Raw genomic sequence first — 27,788 nt, forward strand, 5'->3', positions numbered from 1 at the left:
TGTCCACATCAGGAGCACCTTGAGAAGAGTTCCCTGGACTTTAGGCAGCTACTCCTCTACCACTTCAAGGCACACTTGTCCCTACCTACTTACATGAGGCACAGGAGTACATGGCGAGAACTCCATGCATCTCATCCCCTTCCGGCTCAGCCACTGCTCCACAGAGCTCATGGAAGGTGTGATGGCATGCAGTTCAATGTGTTTCTCTTGCAAGCTCTGAGTGATTTGATGGATGTGGCTTGCCGAGGGTCACCACTCTCTTCAATGGAGGAGGCCATGGGGTCATACGCCAGAGACATTGCTGCACTCATCTCCTGGATGGGCTCTTCTATCCTCTGCACACGGGTGCAAGAAATCTCTGGGAGATCCAACAAATGTCCAACACACCTCACGCTGCAGCTCCTGAATCTGTAACCTTGTTAATGACTCCCGAGGCATGTGATCAGCCTGAAGCTGAGCAATGCTGTGCCCTCCCAGTTTTCAGAGGGAGTGGCTGCAACTGTCACTGTCTCTGTCAGCAGCTCAGGCGCATCAGACGGTGTTCACTAATGGTGCCACCATTCCCATACATGATCGAATGCCCACTGACATGAGAATATCTGCAGTGAAGGGTACAGTGGAATGTTATGGCATTGCCTCCTCTGATGTTGTCTCTCCTGAGATATTAAGCTCTCTGACAGGCATGGCTCTGCCTCCTCTTCTACTTGACCTGCGAGAGAGAGAGAGAGCGAGAGAATGATATAAAGGCACTGCATATTCCATCACCTCCTTCTGAGTGTCCTTCAACTGGAGCACCCACGCTCTGTGATGGGCATAGGAGCGCTATAGCTGTTGTTCATAAGGTTTAATACCTCTTCCATTCGATTATTTACCATCTCCAGCATTAACATCAGTGACAGGCTGTCCTGCTTCTAACCTGCCTAGCTCCATCACCTACTCTTCCATCAGAGTGAGCACCGTGAGATGTGACATGACTCTTCCAGTCCTTCACCACTCTCTGGCATTGTGAGCTCTCTTCTGCAAACTCAGAAATACATATTATAACTTGCCCATCATAACCATGCTACACACCTATACTGGTGGCAGCCTCAATGTCCATCAATTGTTCCTGCTGGCATTCGTGCATTCAGTATTGACAGTGCAGCGGTCAACTCTGACCGACCAGGGTCCTCCATTGAGAAGCTGCTGTGCATCTGACAGTGAATGGTGGTGCCTGGTCATGGAAGATGCCTGGGTGGACACCCTTTTCTCACATTTCACATGCATCTTTTGTGACATTCAATGGCCAAACTTAAAGTTATGATCTTCACTCGCCTTTCTGGACCTCATCAGGCCATTAATTCTCTTCCAGTGCTGCAAACATATACATGGGACCACCTGACCTTCTGCTAACTTCTTTAGCGATCTCCAGCCATGTCTCCTGGGTCTGCCCTGCTGGCCTCGTCATGCCAACATGAAATAAGAGATCTTCACCCTGTACTCTGAGCACCTCCAGGGAGGTATCACTGAACCTGGGTGTCAACTGTTTTCTAGATGTTGCCATTTTTATAACACCACACTTGTCAAGCCTCCCCATCACTCAGCTCTGCTTGTGCTGCCTTACCACAGCGTGCTGACACCCATTTAAATATACCTCATTTGTTAAGTGCCAGTACTTCCACCTGCCCGGCCTGCTCCATTGGCTGGCTGCAATGCCTGTGGGGCTGTTAACTGGACAACCCCAATAAAATGACATTTCCTCTTCCAGCGCCTGCTTTGCAAACCAACATTAGGACTTGCGCGTTGACGCCAAAATTCCACCCTCAGATTCTGAACCAGAAAGTGTAGGTTAGAATAGTTAATTCAACATTAAATTACGTACAGAAAGCAAATAAAGAGGTAAAGGAAGATAGGATTAAGAGTGAGCTGAAAGAGAGACAGGGAAAGCTAAAACATTTAATTTTTTTCAATATTCAGAAATAAAGTCTGAAGGAATGAGACTCCACCCTTCTAAAAGTTAATTTTCAGTGTCGGAGAGATTGTTGGCAGAAAGAAAGACTTACTGCGCCATTAAAATTTAAGCTCATACTTGACTAGCATACATAACGTTTTTCTGGTGTGTTTAGTGGGTATCTATCACTTATGTACCGCAACTTCACACCCTTCCATAAATTTGAATGCTGAGGCTCATGATGAGAAACCATTACTGAGTAGCTCCAGGGTAAGCAGAGCAACTCAGACAGCAATCTCCTGATTACTGCATTTAACTGTGCATGTGCAATAACTAGAAGTTGCTCTTTAATAACAGTGCGCACCAATAGCATCCTCATTATTTTTACTGCAAAGTCTGGATCAATCTATCTGTCTGAATTAAAGATGGAAGCATAGTCTGCAATTACACCAGACTCGTAGGAATACATATTCACAGGATTCTGAAAGATTCATCTAATTGGACCAGACAATATTTGTAAAATAATGCAAATGAGGAAGGATTCTCTGTATACAAACACCAAAACTATTGGGGATGCAAACTAATTAATAAGACAACATTTTGTTCAAAAGTTGCTTTACATTTGCCTTCATGGGTGGTACCACCTCTGTTTTAAGAAATATAATGAATTGGTCGTTTTTTTTTCCATAATTTGTAGCTTTTTAAGTCATTCTTAATTTTCTTGCAATAACTTACACTAAATGCATACATCTCAATTCTCAAGACAACTATTAATATTCATCAAAATGACAGGCAATAATAAAGTGCTTGTTAATCAAATAAAGATCTTTAAAAAAATACCTTTAGACAGAACAAAGAACCAATCAGGTTATTATTTCAGGTAGTACCTGGAGTTGTTGGCTCTGATTTCTCAGAGATTGGTACAAAACTCACAGCAGCAGGCTCTTCTTTTCGATCCAAAGTTGCTAGAAACTCATGAACGGCTTTCTCGACCTGAGGCCGGAATATATGATTAATCTTTGGATCCACAACTTGAGAAATTATCCTGTCAACACCGACCTCCAGCATACCTGATCTGCAAATATATCAAAGATAATTTCCTACAGTTTATGTTATATATTGTATTAATGTCTACTATCATCACATTTTTAATTTTAATACATTTAAGGGTACTTAAATTTTCAATCCACATTTCCTAAATGATATTAAACAAAAATATATCAGTCCTCATTAGACATGCACATCACCAGCAATCCATGCCGTACATTTTATGCATATTTGCTTTGTTCTGGATTATTATTGTTCCTGGATTGCAGGGTGAAACTTTAATTACAAGCAAATGTCAGCAATATTATGGAAAAAGTTATTTCTACAATGCGTTTAACATAAAGCCCCGCAGTACTTCTACAGGTAGGCATAGCAAGATAGAAGATTAAGGGGCATAACGAAAAAGGGTGAGAAATGGAGAAGCAAGAGGCTTAGGGAAGGAATTGCAGAGTAGCACCCAGGTAGCTAAAGGCTCTGTCACCTAGAAGAAAGTTAAGGGGTGAAGCAAGGGAAATGCAGAAATGGCCAAATAGAGGTACAGCAATTCATGGAAATGTAACTGGAGAATATTGTAGAGATACAGTGATGCAAGTGCATGATTGGATATAAAGATGCCAATAACAAATTAAAGTTTAATACAATAAAAACAAAAAATGCTGGAAATATTCAGTAGGTCAAGCAGTATCTGTGGAGAGAGAAACAGCTAATGTTTCCATTTTCAGGTCTGTGACCTTTCATCAGAGTTCATACGAAAAGGTCATCATGGATGCTGCCAGGCATGCTAAGTATTTTCAGCATTTTCTGTTTTTACTTCAGATTTCCAGCATCGGTAGTATTTTGCTTTTGGATTAAAGTTTAGTGTATTGGGGACAGACAGCCAATGTACATCACTGAAGGCAGATGATGGCCAATCAGAATTTTGTTGAGAGGGTATGTGCATCAAATTTTTGCATACACTGGAGTTTGTGGAGAAGAGGACCACATGGTATGGTTGAGTATGGATGCAACAAAGGCAACTGCAATGATGGCAGCAGTGAAGGAGGTACGGTAGAAGTTAGGGCAGAGGCAGAAGTAAACAATCTTGATGATGGACAGAATATATGACCCAAGGTCTTGCTCAGAATCAAAAAAGTTCGACTAACTTGCTGGAATTTTTTGAAGACGTTGATGAGGGTAATGCTGTTGATGCGGTGTACATGGACTTCCAAAATGTATTCAATATAGTGGCGCACAACAGCCTCATGAAAAAAGTTATAGCTCATGGAATAAAATGGATAGTAGCAACGTGGATACAAAATTAACTGAATAATAATAAAGTGAGTAATGGTTAATGGATATTTTTAAGGCTGGAGGAAGGTTTGTAGCAGAGTCCCCCAGGAGTCGGTATTGGGACCCTTGTATTTCCTGATATATATTAATGATTTAGATTTGGAGTGCAGGGAGCAACTTCAAAGTTTGCAGATGATACAAAACTTGCAAGCATTGTAAACTGTGAGGAGGACAGTGTAGAACTTCAAAAAGACATAGACAAGTTGTTGGAATGGGCAGATGAGTGGCAGATGAAGTTCAATGCAGAGGAGTGTGAGGTGATTCTTTTGGTAGGAAGACACAATATAAAATAAAGGGTACGACTCAAAGGTATGCAGGAGCAGAGGGACCTGGGTGTATATGTGCATAAATCATTAAAGGTGGCAAGACAGGTGGAGCGGACAGTTAATAAAGCTTACAGTATCCTTAGCTTTATTAATAGGGGCACAGAGTACAAGAGCAAGGAGGTTATGCTGAACTTGTATAGGTCACTAGTTAGACCTCAGCTGGGGTATTGTGTACAGTTCTGGATGCCACACTTTAAGAAGGATATGAAGACATTAGAAAGAGTGCAGAAGAGGTTTATAAAAATGTTTCCAGGAATGAGAAACTTCAGTTATGAAGACAGATTGGAGGAGTTGTTCTCCTTGGACAGAAGGCTAAGAGGAGATTTGACAGAGATGTTCAAAATTATGAGGAGGCTCATGAGAATAGGTAGGAAAAAATTGTTCCAGCTAGTAAAGGATTGAGAATGAGAGGGCATAGATTTAAAGTGATTTGCAAAAGAAGCAAATGCAATGTGGGAAAAAACTTTTTCACACAGCAAGTGGTTCCAATCTGGAATGCACTGCCTGGAAATGCCAAGGAGGGAGGTTCAATCAAGGTGGCTCTAGTTGATTATTTAAATAGGAACAATGTGTAGAGTTACAGGGGAAAGGCAGGAGAATGGCTACTGAGTCATAATGCTCAGTTGGAGAGCTGGTTAAGACATGATGGGCCAAATGGCCTCCTTCGGCAATATAACAATTCTGTGAAAAGGTGCCAAAATTGCGATGCATTTTTGTCTGTGAGAATGACTAGAAAACAGGTGGAGGGAGAGGGCGTGGAAGCCACAGACAATGGATTCAGCGTTCCCAATGTTAAACAGTAGAAGTTATAGCTCACACAAGACTAGATCTCAAATATTTAATCTGATAGCTGAGACTCTAAAGATGTTGAAGGCTGTTGAGAGAGCGCTGAGCAGAACTGAAGTCAAAACACTGAAAGTTTACTGCACAGGTGGTCATTCAGCCCATTGTGTCAGTTCAGTCCAAAAAAAACTATCTCAATCCCACAATCCAGCTCTTGGTCGGTAGTCTTGGAGGTTATAGCACTTAAAGTGCATATCTAAGTGTTTTTTTAAATGCAGTGTGTGTTTTTGGCTTTAACATCCTTTCAGACAATGAGTTTAAAGATGCTAAGCCATTTAAGACCGAGATAGATAGGTTCTTGATTGGTAAGGGGATCAAAGGTTACGGGGAGAAGGCAGGAGAATAGTGTTGAGAAACTTATCAGCCATGATCGAATGGCGGAGCAGACTCGATGGGCCAAATGGCCTAATTTCTGCTCCTATGTCATATGGTCTTAATATTTTGTGTCTCAGTTTATTCCATCCAATATTTTACATTCTTCCTCCTCAGCTACAATGTCTTCTTTTGTGAAGATACGAATGTGGAAACTGATGTGTTGCCTGCGATCAGCATGTAATGACAAGGAGAGAGCACCAAATATAAATGCACCCGGAAGAGAAGGGCAGTCATCACCTGAAATGCACATCTTCAGAGAATTAAGATCAGAACTGCATGAAGTTCTTTAGAACCTGCAGAACTGAAGACAGGAGGCATATTGGAAGAGATATCATGGTCAATTGTGTCAAATGCTTTGGAGGTTAAAAAGGAATTATGCAACTTAGTCACACAATCACAGGATTGTGAACCCTGAGTTTAGTAAGAGTTCTTTCAGTGAGAATAGCAGAAACCCTTCTGCAGGAAAAGTTGTTTCCATGGATAAATGGAAAAACTGGATTAAATAGGGATGAGAACGTGAATGGTAAGGGAGATGGAATGGTCAGAGACTTTGAAGATCTGGACCAGAAGTGCACAGGCCACAAGAGAAGGCAAAGGGTGTAGATAGAGCAGCTTATACCAAAGGCAAAATGAGAAAAGTACATCAAAGTTTTAAAAATTACCACGGAATTTTAAAAGTAAAATTACCAATGGATTCCTTTTCAAAATAATATTCAAAGATTCAGATAGATGGCTTCAATAACTTCAGATTTATTATGCTTTTGTTCCTCCTACAGTTCTGTGCAGGTTACTCCAGTTATAATGTCATATGACATCCCTCAGCTTTAACATTATCCGATTATTGGTGAAACAGAACCTGGACAGTAATGAGCAAGTTATAGATTCAGGGCTTCAAATGCACCACCCTAAATTATGGTAGCTTACATAGAAAAATAGTGTTGAAAGATTTAAAGTAAATTTTAATACTTGCCTCTGAAGACAAAATCTAACTCACCGACATACAAATCCTACCCTGTGTTAATTTCTATGCACACATCATCCCATCCCCTAAGCACCATTGCTCCTGTCTCTTGATGTATCTTATTCAAAATACTTATTTACAAAACCTTTTGTACTCACCTTATCGCTGCAATCTCTTCCAGACTTAAGTCCCAGCTTGCATCATGTAATCCTACTGTTCTAACCTGTTATGCATTCCCCCTTCTACATTCCTCAGAGGTAGAACTTTCAGCTTCTACCATGGTTCAAGTGCCTCCTTAAACTTCTCTTTCTTCTTCCCTCCCATCTTAAAAGCCTCTCAAAATCCACACATTTTGCAGCCTCTAATATTGCTAAAGAAAGAAATGCATTAATGCATCACGTTGTTATATCCTCAGGTTGCGCCAAAGTGCTTCGCAACAAGTGAATTACTTTTGAAGTTCAGTCATTGTTATGTAGCCAATTTCTGCACACAGTCCAACAAACAGCACAAGACACAAATAAATGTTTGCTATGAGGGAGGAATATTGGCTAGAAAAATAGGAAACATTTTGCTCTTTTGAGTAATGTATGTAGTCTATTATATCCACTTGATGATGTATATAGGCCTCAGTTTAACATCTTGTCCGAAAGATGGTAAGTCTAACGTTTAACAGTTTTGATGTATGGTATTAACAAGTCAACTGATTTCAAGATCCTGAAGTACCACTAAAATTATAAAATATTTATAAAATCATGAGGGGGCTGGACAGGGTAGATAGGGAGAAGCTATTCCCACTCATAAAAGGGTCAAGAATGAGATGGCACAGATTTAAAGTGATTTGCAAAAGAAGCAAATGTGACGTAAGAAAAAACTTTTTCACACGAGTGGTTTGGGTCTAGAATGCACTGCCTGGAACAAGCAATTATTTATTATGTAAAAATATGAAATTTGAATAAATGGGGAAGAAAAGTGCATTCTAAAAATTATTGTTCCCTAAATAGAACCAATAAGCCATAAATCGAAGCCTTTCTGCTCAACACTAAAATCACAACTAGGGCTGACTTTATTGGATTTTTTCTTCAAGTGTTTCAACAAATTATCAGCAATGATAGTAACATATAAAAAAAATTCCAAGGGCATTTTAACAGAATTTTGTTCAATAGGTCAAAATCTTACTAAGAATTACTCGTAAAACTGAAAAGAAAGGACTTTTGCTGTTTTCTGAAACCTACTGTAGGACCATCTGTCGAAGACTGTTCCTTAGCTGATTCTTGTTGAGATGAGGGCTCCACGTGTGACTTGCAAGATGGTTTGACACAAAGTTATCCACTCGCTGTCGTAAGTTCTGATAAGCAGGCTAAAAACAAAGAAAACCAATTTACTACTTTGCGCACAAGTCAATTTTTAGCTAGGAACAACAGTAAGACAAACTTTAATACTAGCAAGATAAAATGTTAAAATGGATCAAAAAAGTTAAATTTAAACTACTGGTATTTGGGTTGATATTCAAAATCTGGCTTTCAGAGCAATACAGGAATGCAACACTGCACAGAATTCACTGGAATATGGCAGTGAAAATTTGAACAATAGCCCAATTTTTAGACATACTTAAAGCAGTCAGGTCGACTGCTTCAGCATTGTCAAACATTGGTATAAAGTTTTCAACAAAACCAGCTTGCAAGTTTTCACAGCAATAGTAAAAGACGCTACTTGGGCTACAAATGCATTACATTAAGAAGTGGTTAAACCATAATCACATCATCTTTAATAGGAAAAAGGGAATGAACTATCCCAAATATTTATCATAACCTAGACAAAATTAACAGATACTATTCCATACACAAGCTGTGAGGCACAGAGCTGGGAGAATTCAATAAATGGGGTGGCTCGCTAAACAATGCGGCCACAAAAATTTGGAGAGGGTGCGAATTTGGTGTAGAGGAGGTGCTAAGTGCTTTACTCCAAGGGGCAACATTAAATAATCACACTGGAGGAAAAAAAATTGACATAATCAACTCAGAGGGGGATCGGTTGATCAAGGAAATTAAGTATATACCCAAGTATCTAAATATCCATTGATTTAAGCTTGGCTCAGTAAGAATTTGTGCAAGTAAGTGCAAGTCGAAAGGAAAATGAACCAATAAGTAATTAAATTCCAATTCTAAGTAATTATCAGTAACTAATTACTAATGTATTTAATATCAAACTAAATCCACCTAGTTAATTGGCTAATTAGTTCAACAAATAAACTAAGGTAACCAACAAATAAATGAATTTATCAATAATGAAATGGAGTGCAGGCAGTGTCAGGGTTGGAGCATGTGGGAATTTGTGTACAAGAAAGGTGTCCACCTTAAGACACGCTGGTTCAGAGTCACTCCAAAACAAGGAGGAGGAATTACTGAATAGTTTACTCCAGTGTACAGTCACATACCAGAGGAAAGCACAGGTGCAGAAAGGGAATAATGCAACCATTAATCACATCAGTGCAAAGGATAAGGCTGAAACATTTGCAACATCTTCAGCCAGAAGTGCCACGTGGATGATCCAGCTTGGACTGCTCTGGAGGCCCCCAGCATCACAGATGCCAGTTTCAACCAATTTGCTCCACGTGATGTCACAAAATACCTGGAGACACTGGATACTGCAAAAATTGTGGGGCCTTGACAATATTCTGACAACAGTACTGAAGACTTGTGCTCCAGAACTTGCTGCGCCCCTCGACAAGCTGCTCCAGTACAGCTACAACACTGGCATCTACCCAGCAACATGGAAAATTGTCCAGGTATGTTCTGCACACAAAAAGGCACGACAAATCCAACCCAGCCAATTACCACCCAGTCTACTCTCAATCATCAGTAAAGTAATGGAAGGTGTCATCAACAATGCTATCAAGCAGCACTTGCTTGGCAATAACCTGCTCAAATGATGCTCAGTTTGTGTTCGACCAGGGCCACTCAGTTCCTGATCTCATTATAACCTCGGTTCAAGTATGGACAAAAGAGCTGACTCCAGAGGTGAGGTGAGTGTGACTGCCCTTGACATCAAGGCACCATTTGACTGTATGTGGCATCAAGGAGCCCTAGCAAAACTGGAGTCAATGGGAATCAGGGGGGAAACTCGGAGCTGGTCAGTCATACTTAGCACAAAGGAAGATAGTTATGATTGTTGGAGGTCAATCATCTCAGTTCCAGGTCATCATTGCAGTAGTTCCTCAGGGTAGTGCCTTAGACCCAACCATCTTCAGCTGCTTCACCAATGACTTCCTTTACATCATAAGGTCAGAAGTGAGGATGCTCGCTGATGGTTGCACAGTGTTCAGCACCATATGTGACTCCTCAAAGGCTGAAGCAGTCCATTTCCAAATTCAGCAAGACTTGGACAATATCCAGGCTTGGGCTGACAAGTCACAAGTGACATTCACGCCACGCATGTGCCGGGCAAAGACCATCTCCCACAAGATAGCTGTTCAGCAGTGAACGCCTGGAGAGGGAAGAGATACTTTGTATATCTATGTTAACAAAGAACTGCTGTTGCCAGGCTAAAGACTCATGCTGATTGGTTAAAAACACCCAGCCTAAGAGAAGTATTCTTTGAACATCTTAGTTTTTAAAACTCTCACATAGAATGTGTGGGCGTGCCTTAGAAGCAGGCTACAAGCAAATACTCTTTCTCCTCTGCCCCACCTTTGTGTTTAACTTTCTTCAAACATCTCATCAGGATAAATCATCTGTTTTATTCTGAGAGTTCGCAAAGTTGTGGTAAGAAAGAGTAAAGGACAATTTCACCAAAATTCAGTCTGAATGAACTTCCAGGCCTACTGTGACCAAAATTCTGTTAGATAAAGTGTCGAGATCTATTCAAATTTTATCCTTCTAAAAGAAATTTTCCCATACTCCAGCTTCTGCAGAGGACTGTTTATTTTGTCTTGTTTTGTGTTTGAGAGAGTCTATGGGGGTTCAAATATCTCATTTTGGAAAAAGGGAAAATCATTACCTTCCTAAACTACAACTTGTATGTTAATGAGTTTATTAACTTGCTTTTTTAAAGAGTAGTTTATTTTATAATAAATCAATTTTTTTGTGTTTACTGTAAGAAACCTGGTTAGATTTTTTTTCTGTTGGGAATAATAGTATCAGAGGGTAACAATTGGGTTTTGTGGGTAAATTAAGCATTTAAACTGTTGTTATGACCTGTGGAGAAGTGGGGCTAGAATTAACTGCGCACTCCTCCCATCTTGGCCTGCAACAGAAACCAGTATTATGAGCCCCAAAGGGTCTGTTGTCTGCCTGGTGCCAGGGTAAGGGACATTCAAAACAACCGAAGAAAAATCTGGATCCAGTTGTTGTGCTCCATGTCAGAACAAAAGACACAGGAAAGGTTAGGGAAGAGATCCGGCTAGGCGAGTATCAGGAGTTAAAGAGATAAAATGAATAATAGGACCTCATGGATTGATATTACAATCTACAAATTGGCACAGGGACAAACAGAGATCGTACAGCTGAAGGAATTGAGGGAAAGAGGGGCACCTGCTGGGACAGGCTGCAATAAACCGGTGGGCACTTAAGTCCATACCGATAATATAACAGGGACTGCAAATAAGACTTTAAGCTAATAAGATGGGGGGAGTGGTAGGGAGGTGAGGGAAGAGAAGGAACTGCTAGAAATGACAGAAACCGATCAATAAAGGAACTACAAAGAGACAATAAAGGACAAAATAAAGGAAGGAATAAAGATAACAAGTGACCAGAGATCAGATGAAATCATAGAACTAAAAAGAACTAAAACAGAGAATTGTTAAATAAAAACAAGTTATACCAGTCATACAACATGTACATGGTACCTACAACAAAATGGATGAACTAGAGGCTATTTGTAGAGAGGATCTGAAGAATCATATTCAAAATGTTAACACTGTTTCTCTCTCCACAGATGCAGCCAGACCTTTTAAGCTTTTCCAGCAGTTTGTTTTTATTTCAGAGTTCCAGCATCCATGGTATTTTGCTTTTATCTGGACACAAAGATGGGCAGTAATATGGTTACATGGAAAACAGGTCTGCCCGATGTAACACATCTGGGAAGAGTAGAGGAAGAGGAGCAGCTGCACTAATAAAAGATAACATTATGGTGGTTGAAAAAGAGGAAATCACTAGGAGTAAGATAGATCCATATGAATTGAGTTAGAAGATATATTAACCCAATAGGAATGAACTACAGACAACTGAAAAGTAGAAGGGAACAAATGAAAGAAATATCTTGGCAAATCTAGGTAGAGAGTAGCAGGAATAGAATAATAATCATGGAGATTTCAAATATCCACAAATCATCTGTCAGGAAGTAGCAGCAAAAGGAGAGAAGGGGATCAAGTTCTTACTGTCTCCAGAGCTTGGTTTTCACTCAATATGCAAGAGGTCCAACAAGAGAAAAATTAGTGTTGGATCTTGTAGTGGGTAATGAAGCAGAATAGAGGCGAGAGTAGGAGTAGTAAGACTGGTCACAACATTGGAAGATTCAAGATTAGGATCAAAAGTACACAGGAATAAGACAGAGATAATAGGTTGGAGAAGGTCAAATTATGAGGAAAAAAGGGTGGAACAAAAGATGATAACTGGAAGAAAATATTGCAAAAGTCAGACAGAAAAACAGGAAGAAGAAATCTTTAGAAGGGAGCAATTGGAGTTCAAGAAAAATGTATTCTACTAAAAACAAACAAGCCAATTAATTATGAGGCACAATGGATAAAAATAGAACTAAAGGAAAAACTGAATCTAAAGAAAGAGACATGTAAGGACTACATGAAGACGACAAAAGGAAATATGAACTTAAGACGGAAGCTTAAAAAAGAGCAGAAAGCGAAATTATGAAATCCAAGGTTTCAAACTTTTACTGAAGATAATGAAATAGACATTCCAATAGGGGATGAGCCCAAAAGGTTAATACCATTGCGATAAAAGGCAGAAAATAATTGACAAACTAGCAAAGCTGAAAGAGGATTAAAACCCAAGTATGCATGACATACTCAAAGAAACTAGGAAGATGATAGCAGAAGCACTAGTTTATTTAGGAGAGCGGTTAGCGCCAGAGGGGGGTATAAATACCATAGAGGCCAACTGATGGAGAGTCAAGAGTACTGTACTGAACTTGGGAATTTGGTGGGTGAGGGAATTCCAAGTATTTTAACGGTTGATCTTTTTCTAAAATCTAGTCAAATGTTTCATTTAACATTTATCTTAACTTCAACCTTAACTCGCAGTGTTAGTGATAAACAAGCTGCTAGCAAGTGGCATCTGCACAGTTTATTGGGTGGCTAGTTGAACCGGTTGTTTGGGGCTGAGTTGCTAACATAAGAAAAAGGTTTTTGCTAATGCACCAATTAATTAAAATTAGGCCAGCTTGATAAAGTGAGGGAAGCAGTGAGTGAAGCAGTGCTGTTCTGGTTTTTTTCAAAACAAGTAGTCTGAGGCAGGGAACAGGAGACATCAAGCCTTGAGTGCTGATGTCATGAAGCATTAATTAGATGAGCAGGCAGGTGATTGGTTGGTGAGATTATGTTTTTCTTAACTAGGGCTGCAACATAAACTGGACCAGAGCGATATAAGTACTGTATTAAATTTATAGCTTAACTACCTAAAGTAATTAATATACCTGTAAATAATTGAGTGATATTTCTAAACTTGAAGCCCTAATTGGTTAAACAAAATACAATAGAAATGGCAGGGGAGGTGATGTGCTGCAGCTGTGGCGTGTGGGTTCTGATGGACACCAGAGTGATCCAGAGCAACCACATCTACAACAGGTGTCTGCAGCTTGAGGAACTTCAGCTTAGAATTGATGAGTTAGAGTCTGAGCTTTGGACACAATGATGCATCAGGGAGAGAGAAAGTTACCTGAACACATGATTCCAAGAGGCAGTCACACCCCTTAGGTTAAGGGCTTCAGATTTGGTTATGGACAGCAGGGTGTGACAATGAAAAAGTCAGATATAGGGATCCAGAAGATACCACTGTAAGAACCTCAACCCTTGCACCTGTCAAAAAGGTTTGAAGTTCTTGCAGCCTGCACATATGACATCAGACACTCCGGCAAACTTGAGCAAACTGACCACGGCACCATGGTGCAGAGGGCTATTCAAGTTTGGGGAGGAAAAAGGAATGTGCAGTAATAGGGAACAGTAATTAGGAAATAGATCCTGTTCTCTGTAGCCAACGGTACAAGTCCCAAAGATTGTATTACCTGCCTGGTGCCAGCATAAGGATATTTCCTTAAGGCTGGAGAGGACCTTTGAATGAGAGAGGAAGGATCCAGTTTTCATCGTCCATTTGGGTACCTCGTGGCTAGGACAAGAAAAGAGATTCTTCTCAGGGAGAATGAGAAGCTTGGGGCTAAATATAAAAAGCAGAACTAGAAAGGTAAGAGTCTCTGGATTTCTACACGAGCCATGACGAAATTGGCATAGGGTCACTAAGATCGGAGAGTTGAATGCATGGCTCAAAGATTGGTGTTGGAAAAATGGGTTTCAATTCATGGGATATTGGCACCTGTACTGGGCAAAGAGGGTGCTGTTCTGTTGAAACAGGCTCTATTTGAACAATGCTGGGACCAGTGCCCAGGCAAATTGAATAACTCGGGTTGTAAATAGGGCTTTAATCAAAGTAGTGATTCCCGCACTTCTACATGCTCGGGAAACTTGGGCAACCTACAGCAGGCGCCACAAAGCACTGAAGACCCACCAGCGGTGCCTTCGCAAGATCCTTCAAATCCGGTGGCTGACTTTCAAGGCAATTGCCACACTCAGAACTCCGGCTTGACAGGAGACTCCCAGGAGGACATCAGAAATGATTTAGGGATGTCCTCAAATCATCCCTGAAGAGATCAAACATCCCCACTGACTCATCGGAGACCCTGGCTTGTGACGGAACAAAAGGGAAGGCTCATTCAGGAAGGCACCAAACACATTGAGAGACTTCCATCAGGAACATGCACCGATGAAGCTGAGGTGTTGGGGCAAGCGCACAAACCTCCAAACAACCCATCTATCCAATCCTTCAAGCACCTCCTGCCCCACATGTAGCACATTCTGCATATTGCACATTGGACTTATCAGCCATCTCAGAACCCAATGAACTGAAGTGGATGCAAGTCATCCTTGATCCTGAGGGACTGTCTAAGAAGAAAAAAATGGAGGGGATGGGAGGGCTTATTTGAGGGGAGGTTTAGAAAGTTAACAAGGACAGAACAATAGTGCAGGGTAGTGATATGGGTAATAATAGCTAGAGTGTGACAGGAAGGCACAAAGCATACAAACATAAAAGTGCACCAGCAAATGTCAGAATAGGGAAGAATGGTAAAGGAAAAATAAGAGGATCTTTATCTGAATGCATACAGCATTCATAACAAGAGTGATGAATTGATAGCACAAATGGAAATAAATAGATATGATAGGGTAGGTATTACTGAGGCCTGGTTGCAAAGTGGCCAGGGCTGGAAACTGAATATTCAAAGTTACTTGACATTTCTGAAGGATAGGAAAGGAAAAGGAGACGGAGATAGCTATGTTAGTAAAGAATAAAATCTGTACCATAGTGTACATGATCTTGACTGGAAAGTTAAAGATCTGGAATCAATTTAGGTGGGGATAAGAAATAGCAAAGGAAAGTCATCACTGGTGGGAGTAGTTTATAGGCCCCTTCTCAGTAGCTACACTGTAAGACAGGGCATAAATGAAGAAATAATGGGGGCTTGTAAAAAGGGTACTGCAATAATTAAGGGCAATTTTAATCTTTATCTGGATTCAACAAAACAAATTGGCAAACGTAGCCTGGAGGATGAGTTCACAGAGTGTATTGGGGACAGTTTCTTAGGATGATACATTCTGGAAAAACCAGAAAACAGGCTTTTAGACCTGGCAATGTGTAATGAGACAAGATTAATTAATGATCTCATCGTAAAGGTTCCTCTTGGCAAGAGTGATCATAACATGAAAGAATCTCACACTCTGTTTGAGGGTGAGAAACTTGTGGCTGAAACTAGTGCCTTTAATTTAACGGTAATAACAAAGAAAAGACAGTGGATAAGCAGTGGTTGGCATTTAAGGAGATATTTCATAACTCTCAACATTGAGAAAGAAATACACTACTAGATGGATGCATGACATTAAAGACAAGTTATTACTGTCGATCATTTTTAATTACTACCCATCTCTGGCACTGAAAATTAACTGCAAGCAAACTGGAACTGCATTCTTTCAGCTATTAATTGTTGTTGCAGATTTCAAGATAACATTTTTAACTTACATTTTTTCTTTTGGATTGCGAGAACGAGACAGAATCTCTTTCCTTCTTATTTCTCCTTCTGTACCTGGTTTGACATTCAATTCATGCACTAATTCACGCCCCTCAATTTTAAGTTTATTTCTTAATCCTTCAATCTGATTGGTTAAAGATATGCACATTTTGTTACCTATTTAGCATTAACATACTGCGCCTCAGCAATACCATCCAAATCAAAATCCATTTTCACATGTATACAGACAGCCACACCAGTTTCCACAGGTACACAAACGATACCCAGCTCTATCCCATCACTAGTGATAGAGGTCTACAAAACTGAAAAAGGCGCTTCGGCCCATCGAGTCTACTACTTAGCTATTCTAATCTCATTTTCCAGCACTAGGCCCATAGCCTTGTATGCCATGACATCGCAAGTGCACATCCAAATACTCCTTAAATGTTAATAGGGTATCTGCCTCTACCATCCTTTCAGGCAGAGAGTTCCAGATTCCCACCACCCTCTGGGTGAAAAAAATTCCTCCTCACATCCCCTCTAAACCTCATGCCCCTTACCTTAAATCAATGCCCCCTGGTTATTGATCCCTCCACCAAGGGAAAAAGTTCCTTCCTGTCTACCCTATCTATGCCACTCATCATTTTATACACCTCAATCATGTCCCCCCTCAACCTCCTCTGCTCCAGGGAAAATAACCCTAGTCTATCCAACCTCTCCTCATAACTATAACTCTCCAGCCCAGGCAACATCCTGGTAAATCTTCTCTGCACTCTCTCTCTAGTGCAATCACATCCTTCCTATAATGCAGATTCCAGAACTGCACGCAATACTCGAGCTGTGACCTAACCAGCGTTTTATACAGTTCCAGCATAACCTCCCTGCTCTTATATTCTATGCCTCGGCTAATAAAGGCAAGTATCCCATATGCCTTCTTAACCACCTTACCTACCTGTCCCGCTATCTTAAGGGACCGGTGGACATGCACACCAAGGTCCCTCTGATCCCCAGTACTTCCCAGGGTCCCACTAGTCATCATGTATTCCCATACCTTGTTTGACCCGACCAAGTGCATCATCTCACTTATCCAGATTAAATTCCATTTGCCACTGATCAGCCGATCTATATCCTTCTGTAACCTAAGGCTATCCTCCTCACTATTCACCACCCCACCAATTTTCGTGTCATCCACAAACTTACTGATCAACCCTCCTACCTTCAAGTCTAAACCGTTTATATATAACCATAAACAGCAAGGGACCCAACACCGATCCCCACTGGACAAAGGCATCCAGTCACAAAAACGCCCTTCAACCATCATCCTCTGCTTCCTGCCACTCAGCCAATTCTGGATCCAATTTGCCAAATTGCCTTGGATCCCATGGGCTCTTACCTTTGTTATCAGTCTCCCATGTGGGACCTAATGAAAAGCCTTGCTGAAGTCCAAGTAGACTATGTCAAATGCATTGTCCTCATCTACACACCTGGTCACCTCTTCGAAAAATTCAATCAAATTGGTCAGACACGACCTCCCCTTAACAAAACCATGCTGGCTGTCCTTGATTAATCCCTGCCTCTCCACGTGTAGATTAATTCCGTCCCTCAGAGTTGCTTCCAATAGATTCCCCACCACTGAGGTTGGACTGACTGGCCTGTAGTTCCCTGGTTTATCCCTTCTTGAATAACGGTACCACACTGGCTGTCCCCCAGTCCTCTGGCACCTCTCCTGTGGCCAGAGAGGTATTGAATATTATTGCCAGCGCTCCTGCTATCTCCACCCTTGCCTCACTCAACAGCCTGGGATACATTTCATCCAGGTCTGGAGATTTATCTACTTTTAAGCCTGCCAGACCACTTAGAACTTCCTCCTTTTCTATGCTAATTTCTTTAATTACATCACAGTCCTTCTGCCCGATTTCCATACTCACGTCGTCCCTCTCACTTGGGAACACCGACACAAAGTATTCATTTAGAACCCCACCTATGTCTTCTGGCTCCACACACAAATTACCACTATGGTCCTTAATGGGCCCTACTCTTTCCCTAGTTATCCTCTTACTCTTAATGTGCTTGTGAAATAGCTCTGGATTTTCCTTTATTTTACCTGCCAATGTTTTTTTATGCCCCCTTTTTGCTCTCCTAATTTCCTTTAAGTCCCCTCCACACATTCTTTACTCCTCTAGGGCTTCCGCTGTTTTGAGCCCTCGGTATCTGCCATAAGCCTCCCTTTTTCTCTTTACCCAATCCTGTATATCCCTCGACATCCAGGGTTCCCTGGATTTATTGGTCCCACTCATTGCCTTTACTGAAATATGTTGGCCCTGTACTCTCCCTATTTCCTTCTTGAACGAGTCTCACTGCTCTAATGCAGATTTACCTAAAAGTAGCTGCTCCCAGTCCACTTACTAAAATCAGCCTTCCCCCAATTTAGAACTCTGATTTCTGGCCCATCCTTGTCCTTTTTCATAACTACCTTAAAGTACCACATGACCACTCCACCATCTGACATCCAGTACAGGATAAGCAGAAATTCATCCAATTACATACTGCGAAGACCAAACACCTGTCCTTCACCCCTCACAAACTCTTCCCTAGCTACCAATTCCATCTCTCTCTCTGACAACCGTCTGTGGTAGAACCTGACCATTTACAACCTCGGTATCATATTTGACCAAAATGAGTTTTATATCTGAGTCATCACAGACTGTCTACATCCATCTTTGTACCATCACCTGACACACCCATACTTTTGTTACCTCCAAATTTGACTATTCCAACACACTCCTGGTCAGACTCTCATCTCCATAAACTTAAGCTCATTCAGAACGCTGCTGCCCATATCTTAACTAAGTCCTGTCCCACTGGTCTACTTTGACTCCTGGCTGAGCAATATCTTTATTTTCAAATTCTAACCCTTGTTTTCAAATTCCTCCGTGCCCTTATCCCTCCTTGTCTCTGTAACCTCCAACAGTCCTACAACTAAGAAAGCTCCACCCCTATCTAGTGCATTTCCCTGATCTTAATCACTAACCATTGCTGGCCATACTTTCAACTGCTGAGCACCTAAATTCTAGAATTCACTCCTGAATGTCTCCACATTTTTCTTCCTTTAAGAAGCTCCTTAAAATCTACCTCTTTATCCAATCTTTTGGCCAAGCCCCTCATGTGTCCTAATGTGGTTCAGTGTGAACTTTAACATTCCTGTGAATCGCCTTTACTGTTAACTCAGGTCCCAGATGCCGTTTTCCTCATTGCACTGCTATTAACTTGTACTTTCAGCAATTTGGTGGGCAAAAATACTTTGAATTGAAGGATGCAGAGGCAAGTTGAACTAACAAATGTCTTGCTACAATAAAATCTGTCCATGATCAAGATATGTTTTACTAGCATACAGACTCCATCTAGTGGCAGCTGTACCCACTACTGCCAAATCATAGATTTGGTTACATGTAACCAATAATATTTGTGAACCTAAATGTGACTTAGGAAAAGGACTGCTGCAGTTTGACTATGCACCAGAACTTTCGACATATCTCCAAGTCATACCTCGTACACTACTTCATCGCCATACTGAATCACAGCTCAGATCCTCAACCTAGATCATCACAGTGGCAGTGTTTTAGAGTTCAAATGCCTCATAGATGCCCTCGGAAGCGCGCACACACTTTTTTCCGGCACTCAAATATAGTTTTTAGTTTAGGGGAGAAGGTGGCTTGATACGAATATCAATGGACTAGTATTCCAGAGGCCCAGGCTAATGCACTGAGGACACTGGTAAAAATTGCACCACTGCAGCTGTCAATTTCAGTAACATTTGCGCCACACAAATGCGAGGCAATGACCATTTCCAATAAGAGATAATTCAACCATTATGCCCTTGACATTCAATGGCATTACCATTGCTGAATCCCCCACTATTAACATCCTGTGGGTTACCACTGACCACAAAATGAACTGGGCCAACCACGTAAATACTCTGGCTGCAAGAGCTGGTCAGAGGCTGGGAATTCCGCAGCAAGTAACTCACCACCTGACTCCGCAAAGCCTGTTCACCATCTACAAGGCACAATCAAAAGCGTGGTGGAGTATTGTCCACTTGCCTAGATGAGTGCGGCTCCAAATACACTCAAGAAGCTTGACACCACCCAAGGCAAAGCAGGCCTCTTGATTGGCATCCCATCCTTGAATATTCACTCCCTCCACCACTGATGCACAGTTGCAGCTGTGTGTAACCATCTATAAGATGCATTGCAGAAGCTCCACAAGGGCTCCTCAACAGTATCTTCCAAACCTGCAATCTCTGCCACCTAGAAAGGTAGTGGCAGCAGATGCAAGGGAACAACACTAACTGCAAGTTCCCCTCCAAGCCACACACAATCCTGACCTAGAACTACACAGCCACTCCTTCAATGTCACTGAATCAACATTCTAGGGCTCCTTTCCCAACAGAACTTGTTGGTATACCTACAACAGATGGGCGGCAGCAGTTCAAGGAAACAGCTCACCACCACCTTCTCAAGGGCAACTCCATGGTAACACAACCAATACATTCCAGCTTTCTGCATTGGAGAAAATTTGATTTATACTATTTTCATATCCTGTTTAAGTATTTCTTGCATTACCATTTGCTTTTTGCCCCCACCCTTCAAACCTAAGTTTGGTTCATTTTAACTCTATAATCTTTTTCCATTCAAGCATCAACTTCTAACTTTGTTTTGCTGAAAAAAGACATTTTGTCAAAGCTTTACGACTTGCACTCATCAGGACAATTGCAAGAACACCAATGTCAGCAGAAGCAATAACTTTATACTGTATGAGAAGACAGATGGCAAGTGGACACTGATAGAGGCATTGCCGTGGGGAATGCACTAGGCAGTTAACTGCCAAGCATTGTTTGAAATTTAAACCAGGCAGCTTGGATTTATAATTCAGTGTTTTAGAAGTAATTACATTTGGCTCAATGCATTCTTTGTATTAGAGTTATCTTTTGTAAGTGTGTGATTAGGTTTGTAACTGCACAATCCATTTAGAACTTTACCAGTTGACCATGTACTAACTGAATGGTATAAGGAGACTTTACTACCTGAAGTTTTAAACACTGATTACTATACACTATATAATTAAAAGTTAGAGTGTGTATAAAATATAAATACTACGGATTTTGTAATATATTGTGTTAGTACTTGCAATCTTTTGTATCAGGCCTACATAGTTAAGGTTATAAGCAACTTTCCCATTCTATCCTTCATTTTAAAAGTAACTAACTCCAAGTACCATCAACCACAGAGAAAAACACATCACCTAGCAAATGGCCTCTAAAACAATCACTGATAAAGGTTCTGATTTAATGAGAAGCCTGCTGTAATTAAACAATGTCTGATACAATGAGCTCAAGGGGTTCATGAGGGCATGACAGCCAAACTTCCCCTATCCTAAACAAACAGGGAAGGAAGATATCATAAAACATCCTTTTATCTTAGCAAGAAGTCATTAAAATAACAAACTTTAATGAGGAGGATGGTTCTATAAGTAACTTTAAGGCATTTTAAGGAACCAGTTAGAGGATACAGGTGACATCAGTCGATGACTATTACCCTTGGGGGCCAATAACAGATTGATCACGGACCCTTTAAGCCAATTAGGAAATAGCTTTGCCTCATTTAAGCCAATCAGAATGCAATAACACCATTGATCACGCTGTGGGCCATGGCTTGGAAAGTTAATAAGCAGAAGCTTTCAGTGACCAAGGCATGCACCAGGTTTGAAATTGAAGTTTGCAGAGCCTATTCTCCACAGGGAAGCAGAAGGCCACAGAAGTGAGAGAGAGAGAGAGAGAACAGAGACCGAGTGTCGACCTACGCCCAAAGCTGAACCGGAAAGCAAGAACCATAGTACACCTGTGAAGTTGTTGCCCAGAGCGATAAGTATCAATTCATAACTTATTAAAGTTTCCTGATTTACTTTACCAAACTGTTGCCTGTATGGTAACGTCTCAATTGAACAAAATTGGAATTTAAGTTTCAAATAGTACCTAGAACATACAAGTGCAAATATCAATGGCTTAAGTGGAACATTGGTGAATAGGCTAGCAATGTCAAATGAGCACATGGACACAGCATTGTTATCAATATGCAAGTCCTGTATGGTCTTTGCAAATGTGACGGAATCCTTCACTGTGTATCTGGAAAACTTGTTCAAAACCGGTTGTAATAATTCGCCCAACCATTTGGTCAATTCATGCTCTGCAGAACAGGTCAAAGGTAAGATAGCGTGTAAAGGGACATCACTTGTGTGCGCCTTGGGCAGCCCACCTGCCTTGACCAATCTGAGTCAAGCTGCCGGTTTAAATTTCTAACAATGCTTGACAGTTAACTGTCAGACACCATTAACTCATGCATTCTCCATGGCAACACTTCCATCAGTGTCCACTTGCCAACCAACAAGACGTTCTGACTAACACACAAATGAGTAATGTGCTATATGAAATTCAGTGCTAGAGTGATGCTAGGTATGTAGGCTGTAGGTCCCAAACACTGGCGGATTGTTTCAAACAGCATGTCTCTTCTGCTGTTTGCAACAGGCAAAGCACAGATGCACCCAACCAGCCCGTGCTTGCAAACCAGGTGAGGAACACCATTGCCAACAAGTGTCCCAGCTAAGGGACAGAGACAAGGGACAGAAACAGGTCCCAGTTAAGGAAAAAGAGAAGCAGAGAAAGAGACTCCAAAAGGCTGCGGTAACAGACTTTAAGGGAAGTAGGTTTGGGAGAAGCCCAAGTAATTGAAGAGGGCTCAAGAGAAGCATTGAAAATCCAAGAAAGCAGCCAAAGGTTGGTGACTATGTCCTGTAGGCCATTAGAGCAAAGGTATACCTTTGGAGCAGCAGTGTTCTGCTTGACATAGCCAAAGAGCTGAAATTGTGCTTGAGAGTTGGTGCTAGAGTGTAGACTTGAGAATCCAGGGGAATGGAATCTCAGGAGGTGAGATTGAAACTCTGAATTGTTGAAGGGACTTTTGGTGAGAATTCCAATGCGAGATATTTGAAGGTGAAGATGGCTCCCTCTCACTACCTTGCCTGAAGTTGTGTGTGGCTATCAACCTGTAGCCAGAGAACCCTCATCTGAGTGTAACTAGTCTGCATTTGCACCTGCAAAGCCGAGAACAGTTTGTGAGAACTTCCAGACATCCGTCAGGACCAGCCTTGTCTTCACACGAGGGAAGTGCAGGTCGACGGCATCGAAACCGTGTGGACTTTATCCTTTATTTTATAACACCCATCCTCCAAAGCCCACTTCTGTACAGAGACACTATCTGTTTGCCCTTTGTTTGTCTGTGTGTTGGTGTGGGGGAATTCTTTAGGAAGAGATAGATAGTTATACTTCCTGATTACAATTGTGTGTTAACCAGTACTTGCAACTCGCTTAATTTATTTTTAAAGCAAAACTTATTTTATCATCGAGTTTTTTTGAAAGAAGCCTGGTCAGAGTTTATTTTCTTCTGGGCCCTAGAAATATAGGTAAACAACTGGCCATTTTGGTGAGAAAGTTAAACATGTAAGTTATTGATACAGCCTGTGTAGTAGTGGGACTTGATAATTTGCACACTTCTGCCATCCCGGTCACAACATACCGTAACTTCTATGTAATCACAAGTCCCCTGACCAGCTGCAGCCATATTTGTTACTGCCCTCATATTTCACTTTTCTAGTCCTCAATGATTTTTCTGACAGTGTATTAATCCAAATTTCATTTGAATTTCTCCCAATTTGGCAACTAGTTTTCTTTTCAACATTCGCACATCTTAATGTCGGCATCTTATTTGAGTGTTCCTTATTTATATCTTAACTTAATATCCAGCACTTATTTTCCATTAAAGCTGCTGTACTCTCCCGATTTTCCCTGCAACATTACATTAGCTTAAACACTACCCAAAAGCTTTGGTTAATTTGTCCACATGTATACTGGTCACAGCTCCATTCAGGAAAAGAATATCCTATTTCTGCAGCTCACCACTGGGGTAGGAATCTGAACCTCTTTCCATTGTAAGGCTCAGATCTTCTGATCCCAATACCAGTGAATGCTTAGACATTTGCTGCTGTTGAGGGTTGAAATGGCACTGGAAGTTCTGGGAGTCGACTTACTCAAATGGCCCCATTGCAGCCCTTGTGGTGGTCTCCCTGAGACCTGTAAACATGTGCTGTTTGCACTATATTTATGCTGTATTTTACACTGATTTGCTTAGAGCTGTTCATAGCAGATGAAAAGGTTGCTCGGGAGTGCAGCACTAAGTAAATCAGGTAGGGTGCCAAAGCACTCCAGCACTCACAGCAACCCCGACACTGCTCAGCAGCGCCCACCATACCACCAGCACTGCTCAGTACCCTCCACCATTGCCTGACATGGCTCACCATTCCCCACCATACACCTGACACTGTTCAACACCGTCCACCATATTCCTGACACTGCTCATCTTCAACATTACTCAAACTCCCTCCCGCTCACCATCTGGAATTCCTGACTGAGTCTGGCCGACGGTGGTGCAGAATCAGCATAGCCAAAGATGCGATGCGGTGAGCATTATTTTGGGGGGGTGCAAGGGAAGGTGAATATTGTCCAATGGTGTGGGAGTGGTAAGCATTGATGTGGGATTGGGGGCAGTGGTGGGGTACTGGCAAGAAGTTGAGCATTATTGGAGAGTGAATGGGACATTGCCAGGGTTGCAGGGGCTGTGGAGTCAATCATTGCTGGGAAGTATGGCGGGGGGGGGGGGGTGAGCACTGTCAAGGGTTGCAGGGTGAACACTTTTTAAAATTCATTCACAGGATGTGGGCTTCGCTGGCTAGGCCAGCATTTATTGCCCATCCATAGTTGCCCTTGAGAAAGTGGTGGTGAGCTGCCTTCTTGAATCGTTGCAGTCCATGTGGTGTATGTAAACCCACAGTGCTGTTAGGAAGGCAATTCCAGGATTTTGACCCAGTGACAGTGAAGGAACGCCAATACATTTCCAAGTCAGGATGATGAGTGACTTGGAGGGGAACTTCCAGGTGGTGGTATCTGCTGCCCTTGTCCTTCTAGATGGTAGTGGTCATGGGGTCGGAAGGTACTGTAGAAGGAGCCTTGGTGAATTCCTGCAGTGCATTTTGTAGATGATACACTGCTGCTACTGTGCATCAGTGGTGCAAGGACTGAATGTTTGTGGATGTGGTGCCAATCAAGCGGGCAGCTTTGTCCTGGACGGTGTCAAGCTTCTTGAGTGTTGTGGGAGCTGCACTAATCCAGGTAAGTGGGGAGTATTCCATCATACTTTTGACTTGTGCCTTGTAGATGGTGGACAGACTCTGGGGAGTCAGGTGGGTTATTCGTTGCACGATTCCTAGCCTCTGACCTGCCCTTGTAGCAACAGTATTTATATGGCTAATCCAGTTCAGTTTCTGGTCAATGGTAACACCCAGGATGTTGATAGTGGGGGATTCAGTGATGGGAATGCCATTTAACATCAAGTGATGGTTGGATTCTCTGTTGTGGGAGATGGTCATTGCTTGACACTTGTAGCACAAATGTTACTTACCACTTGTCAGCCCAAGCCTGGATATTGTCCAGGTTTTGCTGCATTTGGACATGTACTGCTTCACTATCTGAGGAGTCACAAACAGTGCTGAACATCATGCAATCATCAGTGAACATCCTCACTTCTGACCTTATGACGGATGGAAGGTCATTGAAGAAGCAGCTGAAGATGACTAGGCCAAAGACACTACCCTGAGAAACTCCTGCGGTGATGTCCTGGAGCTGAGATAGCTGACCTCCAACAACCACAACCATCTTTCTTTGTGCTAGGTATGACTCCAACCAGTGGAGAGTCTTCCTCCGATTTCCATTGACTCCAGTTTTGTTAGGACTCCTGATTCCACACTGTCAAAAGCTGCCTTGATGTCAACGATAGTCACCCTCACATTGCTGGGAGGTGTGGAGTTGAGCACTGCCAGGAAGTGCAAGGGGAACAAGCATCTTCTGAGGTAGAAATGAGCATTGTTAGGGAGTCTGAGCTATGTTGAAGTGAGAGATTGATGAGGGATAACCTAACAAAGACAAGGATATTTAAAAAGAGTGAAATTCAATGAACTGAAGACTTCAAGGGGTGTATCTTCAGTTCATGATGAAAGCAGGCATGGCTTCTTTGGAACTGCCACAACCCTCCTGGCTCAGCTGGTCGCTTGAATCAAACTGGAGTTGGGAAAGGAAAGTCTTAAGGCTTCAGCATATAGACAGTAAAGGCACAGTTTCAAACAGGGTAAGCTGTGTGCACTCCCACTCCACCACAGATCAGAAGATCTAAGCCATTAACTCTAACATGTATTTTTCTAATCTGACTAGTGATGGAAATCTTGCAATTACCACCATTGACATCTTGTTTACCTCTCACTTGCTAAACACTGTGGGACCAAAATTATACTCTTGGTTTCAACCATGACTTCTGGTCGTTACCCCTCCCTTCTAGAGATTCTTCACTAGTTATGTCTATTCCACTTAGCAGAGTAGAAAGAACATCATTAAGGTCAGATGTTGGCCAATTTAACCCCAGAATCTGCTCCACCATTCAATTAGATCATGGCTGATCTGTATGTTAATTCTATTCAGTCACCCGAGCTCCATGTCCATCAATATCTTAAGTTGCATTTGTATAGCACCTTTAACATAGCGGAAAAACATCCCCAAGGCGCTTCAGACAAAACCTGACATGAGACATCAGGACAGCTGAGTTGGTCAAAGAGGCAGCTTTTCAAGAACACCTCTCTGGGATCTCGATGCTCCAGCACTCGGGGCTCTTCCCGCTTCCCCCGAGCGGGAATGGGTGAAGCACCAGGACATTACAGAACTGGGCTGAAGAGGAGCCGGGAGTTACCGCCCCGGCAGTGGAGTGAACCTGCCCGGGGGCCCGGTTCCCTCTCGCCCCCGAAAGCGAGCAGCGAGCCCGGGGCTCCAGGCCGCAAGCCTCGCTCCTCCAGCTTACCTTGGTGTCCACGTCGGCCAGGCAGTCGCGGCGGAACTGGTCAAAGAGGCCCTGGTTCTTCAGGTGATTGACGATCATGGAGACTAGTTTCGGGTCTCCCGGCGCCAGAGCCGCCATCCCGAGCGACCTCAGTCAGCAACAGCGGCCGCGCGCCCCGCCACAACCCGCGGGATCATGGGAACAATGGCTCACTTCCGGAGTCCTGACCTCATTTCCCGACCCGGCGGCCACTCACGTGATCTCCGGAGCGCATGCTCAAAGAGGGTCGGACAGAGGCGGGAGGCAGAGATGAAGAGCAGAGGGGATGAGGCAGGAGAATAGTGAGTGAAAATGCAGTCACTGATCCATCGAGAATTGGACTTTTTTTGAGAACCAATTTTCTTTACTGCCGTTAACCCTGTCAATGATTTTGTCTACTCCTTTAGTACACATGTTTTCGCTTCTAAAAATTGCCCTTCTAAAATCCGGAAGCCAGAGGACACCGATTTCATGTGAATGGCGAAAGAGGCAACATAACATGAGGAAAAGTGTTTTTTTTTCACTGTGATTGGTTCGGATCAGAAATACGCTACCTGGGAGTGCGCTGGAGGTAGATTCAATCACAGCTTTCAAAAGGGAATTGGATCATTAACTGAAAAGAAAAAAATGCAGGGCTATGAGGAAAAGGGAGGGGAATGGGCTAGGTG

At 42.2% G+C, this 27,788-nt stretch overlaps 1 protein-coding gene across 3 annotated transcripts in view; it reads right to left on the reverse strand.

Moving 5' to 3' along the window:
- Positions 1-27,266, reverse strand: part of bod1l1 (biorientation of chromosomes in cell division 1-like 1) — a 73,956-nt gene extending 46,690 nt beyond the window's left edge. The window contains exons 1-3 of one of the 3 annotated variants that reach the window (XM_041188953.1): positions 27,103-27,266; positions 8,044-8,168; positions 2,818-3,005 (exon numbers count right to left, since the gene is read on the reverse strand). In XM_041188953.1, the coding sequence (XP_041044887.1) occupies positions 2,818-3,005; positions 8,044-8,168; positions 27,103-27,219 (430 nt within the window). In that variant the 5' untranslated portion in view covers positions 27,220-27,266. Of the gene's footprint in view, positions 1-93; positions 128-2,817; positions 3,031-8,043; positions 8,169-27,102 lie in introns of those variants that run through there. The other 2 variants (XM_041188955.1, XM_041188956.1) reach the window with 2 other exon arrangements.
- Between the last annotated feature and the right edge of the window lie 522 nt (positions 27,267-27,788).

This window comes from Carcharodon carcharias, chromosome 1 (assembly GCF_017639515.1).
Source record: "Carcharodon carcharias isolate sCarCar2 chromosome 1, sCarCar2.pri, whole genome shotgun sequence".
Lineage (NCBI taxonomy): Eukaryota > Metazoa > Chordata > Chondrichthyes > Lamniformes > Lamnidae > Carcharodon > Carcharodon carcharias.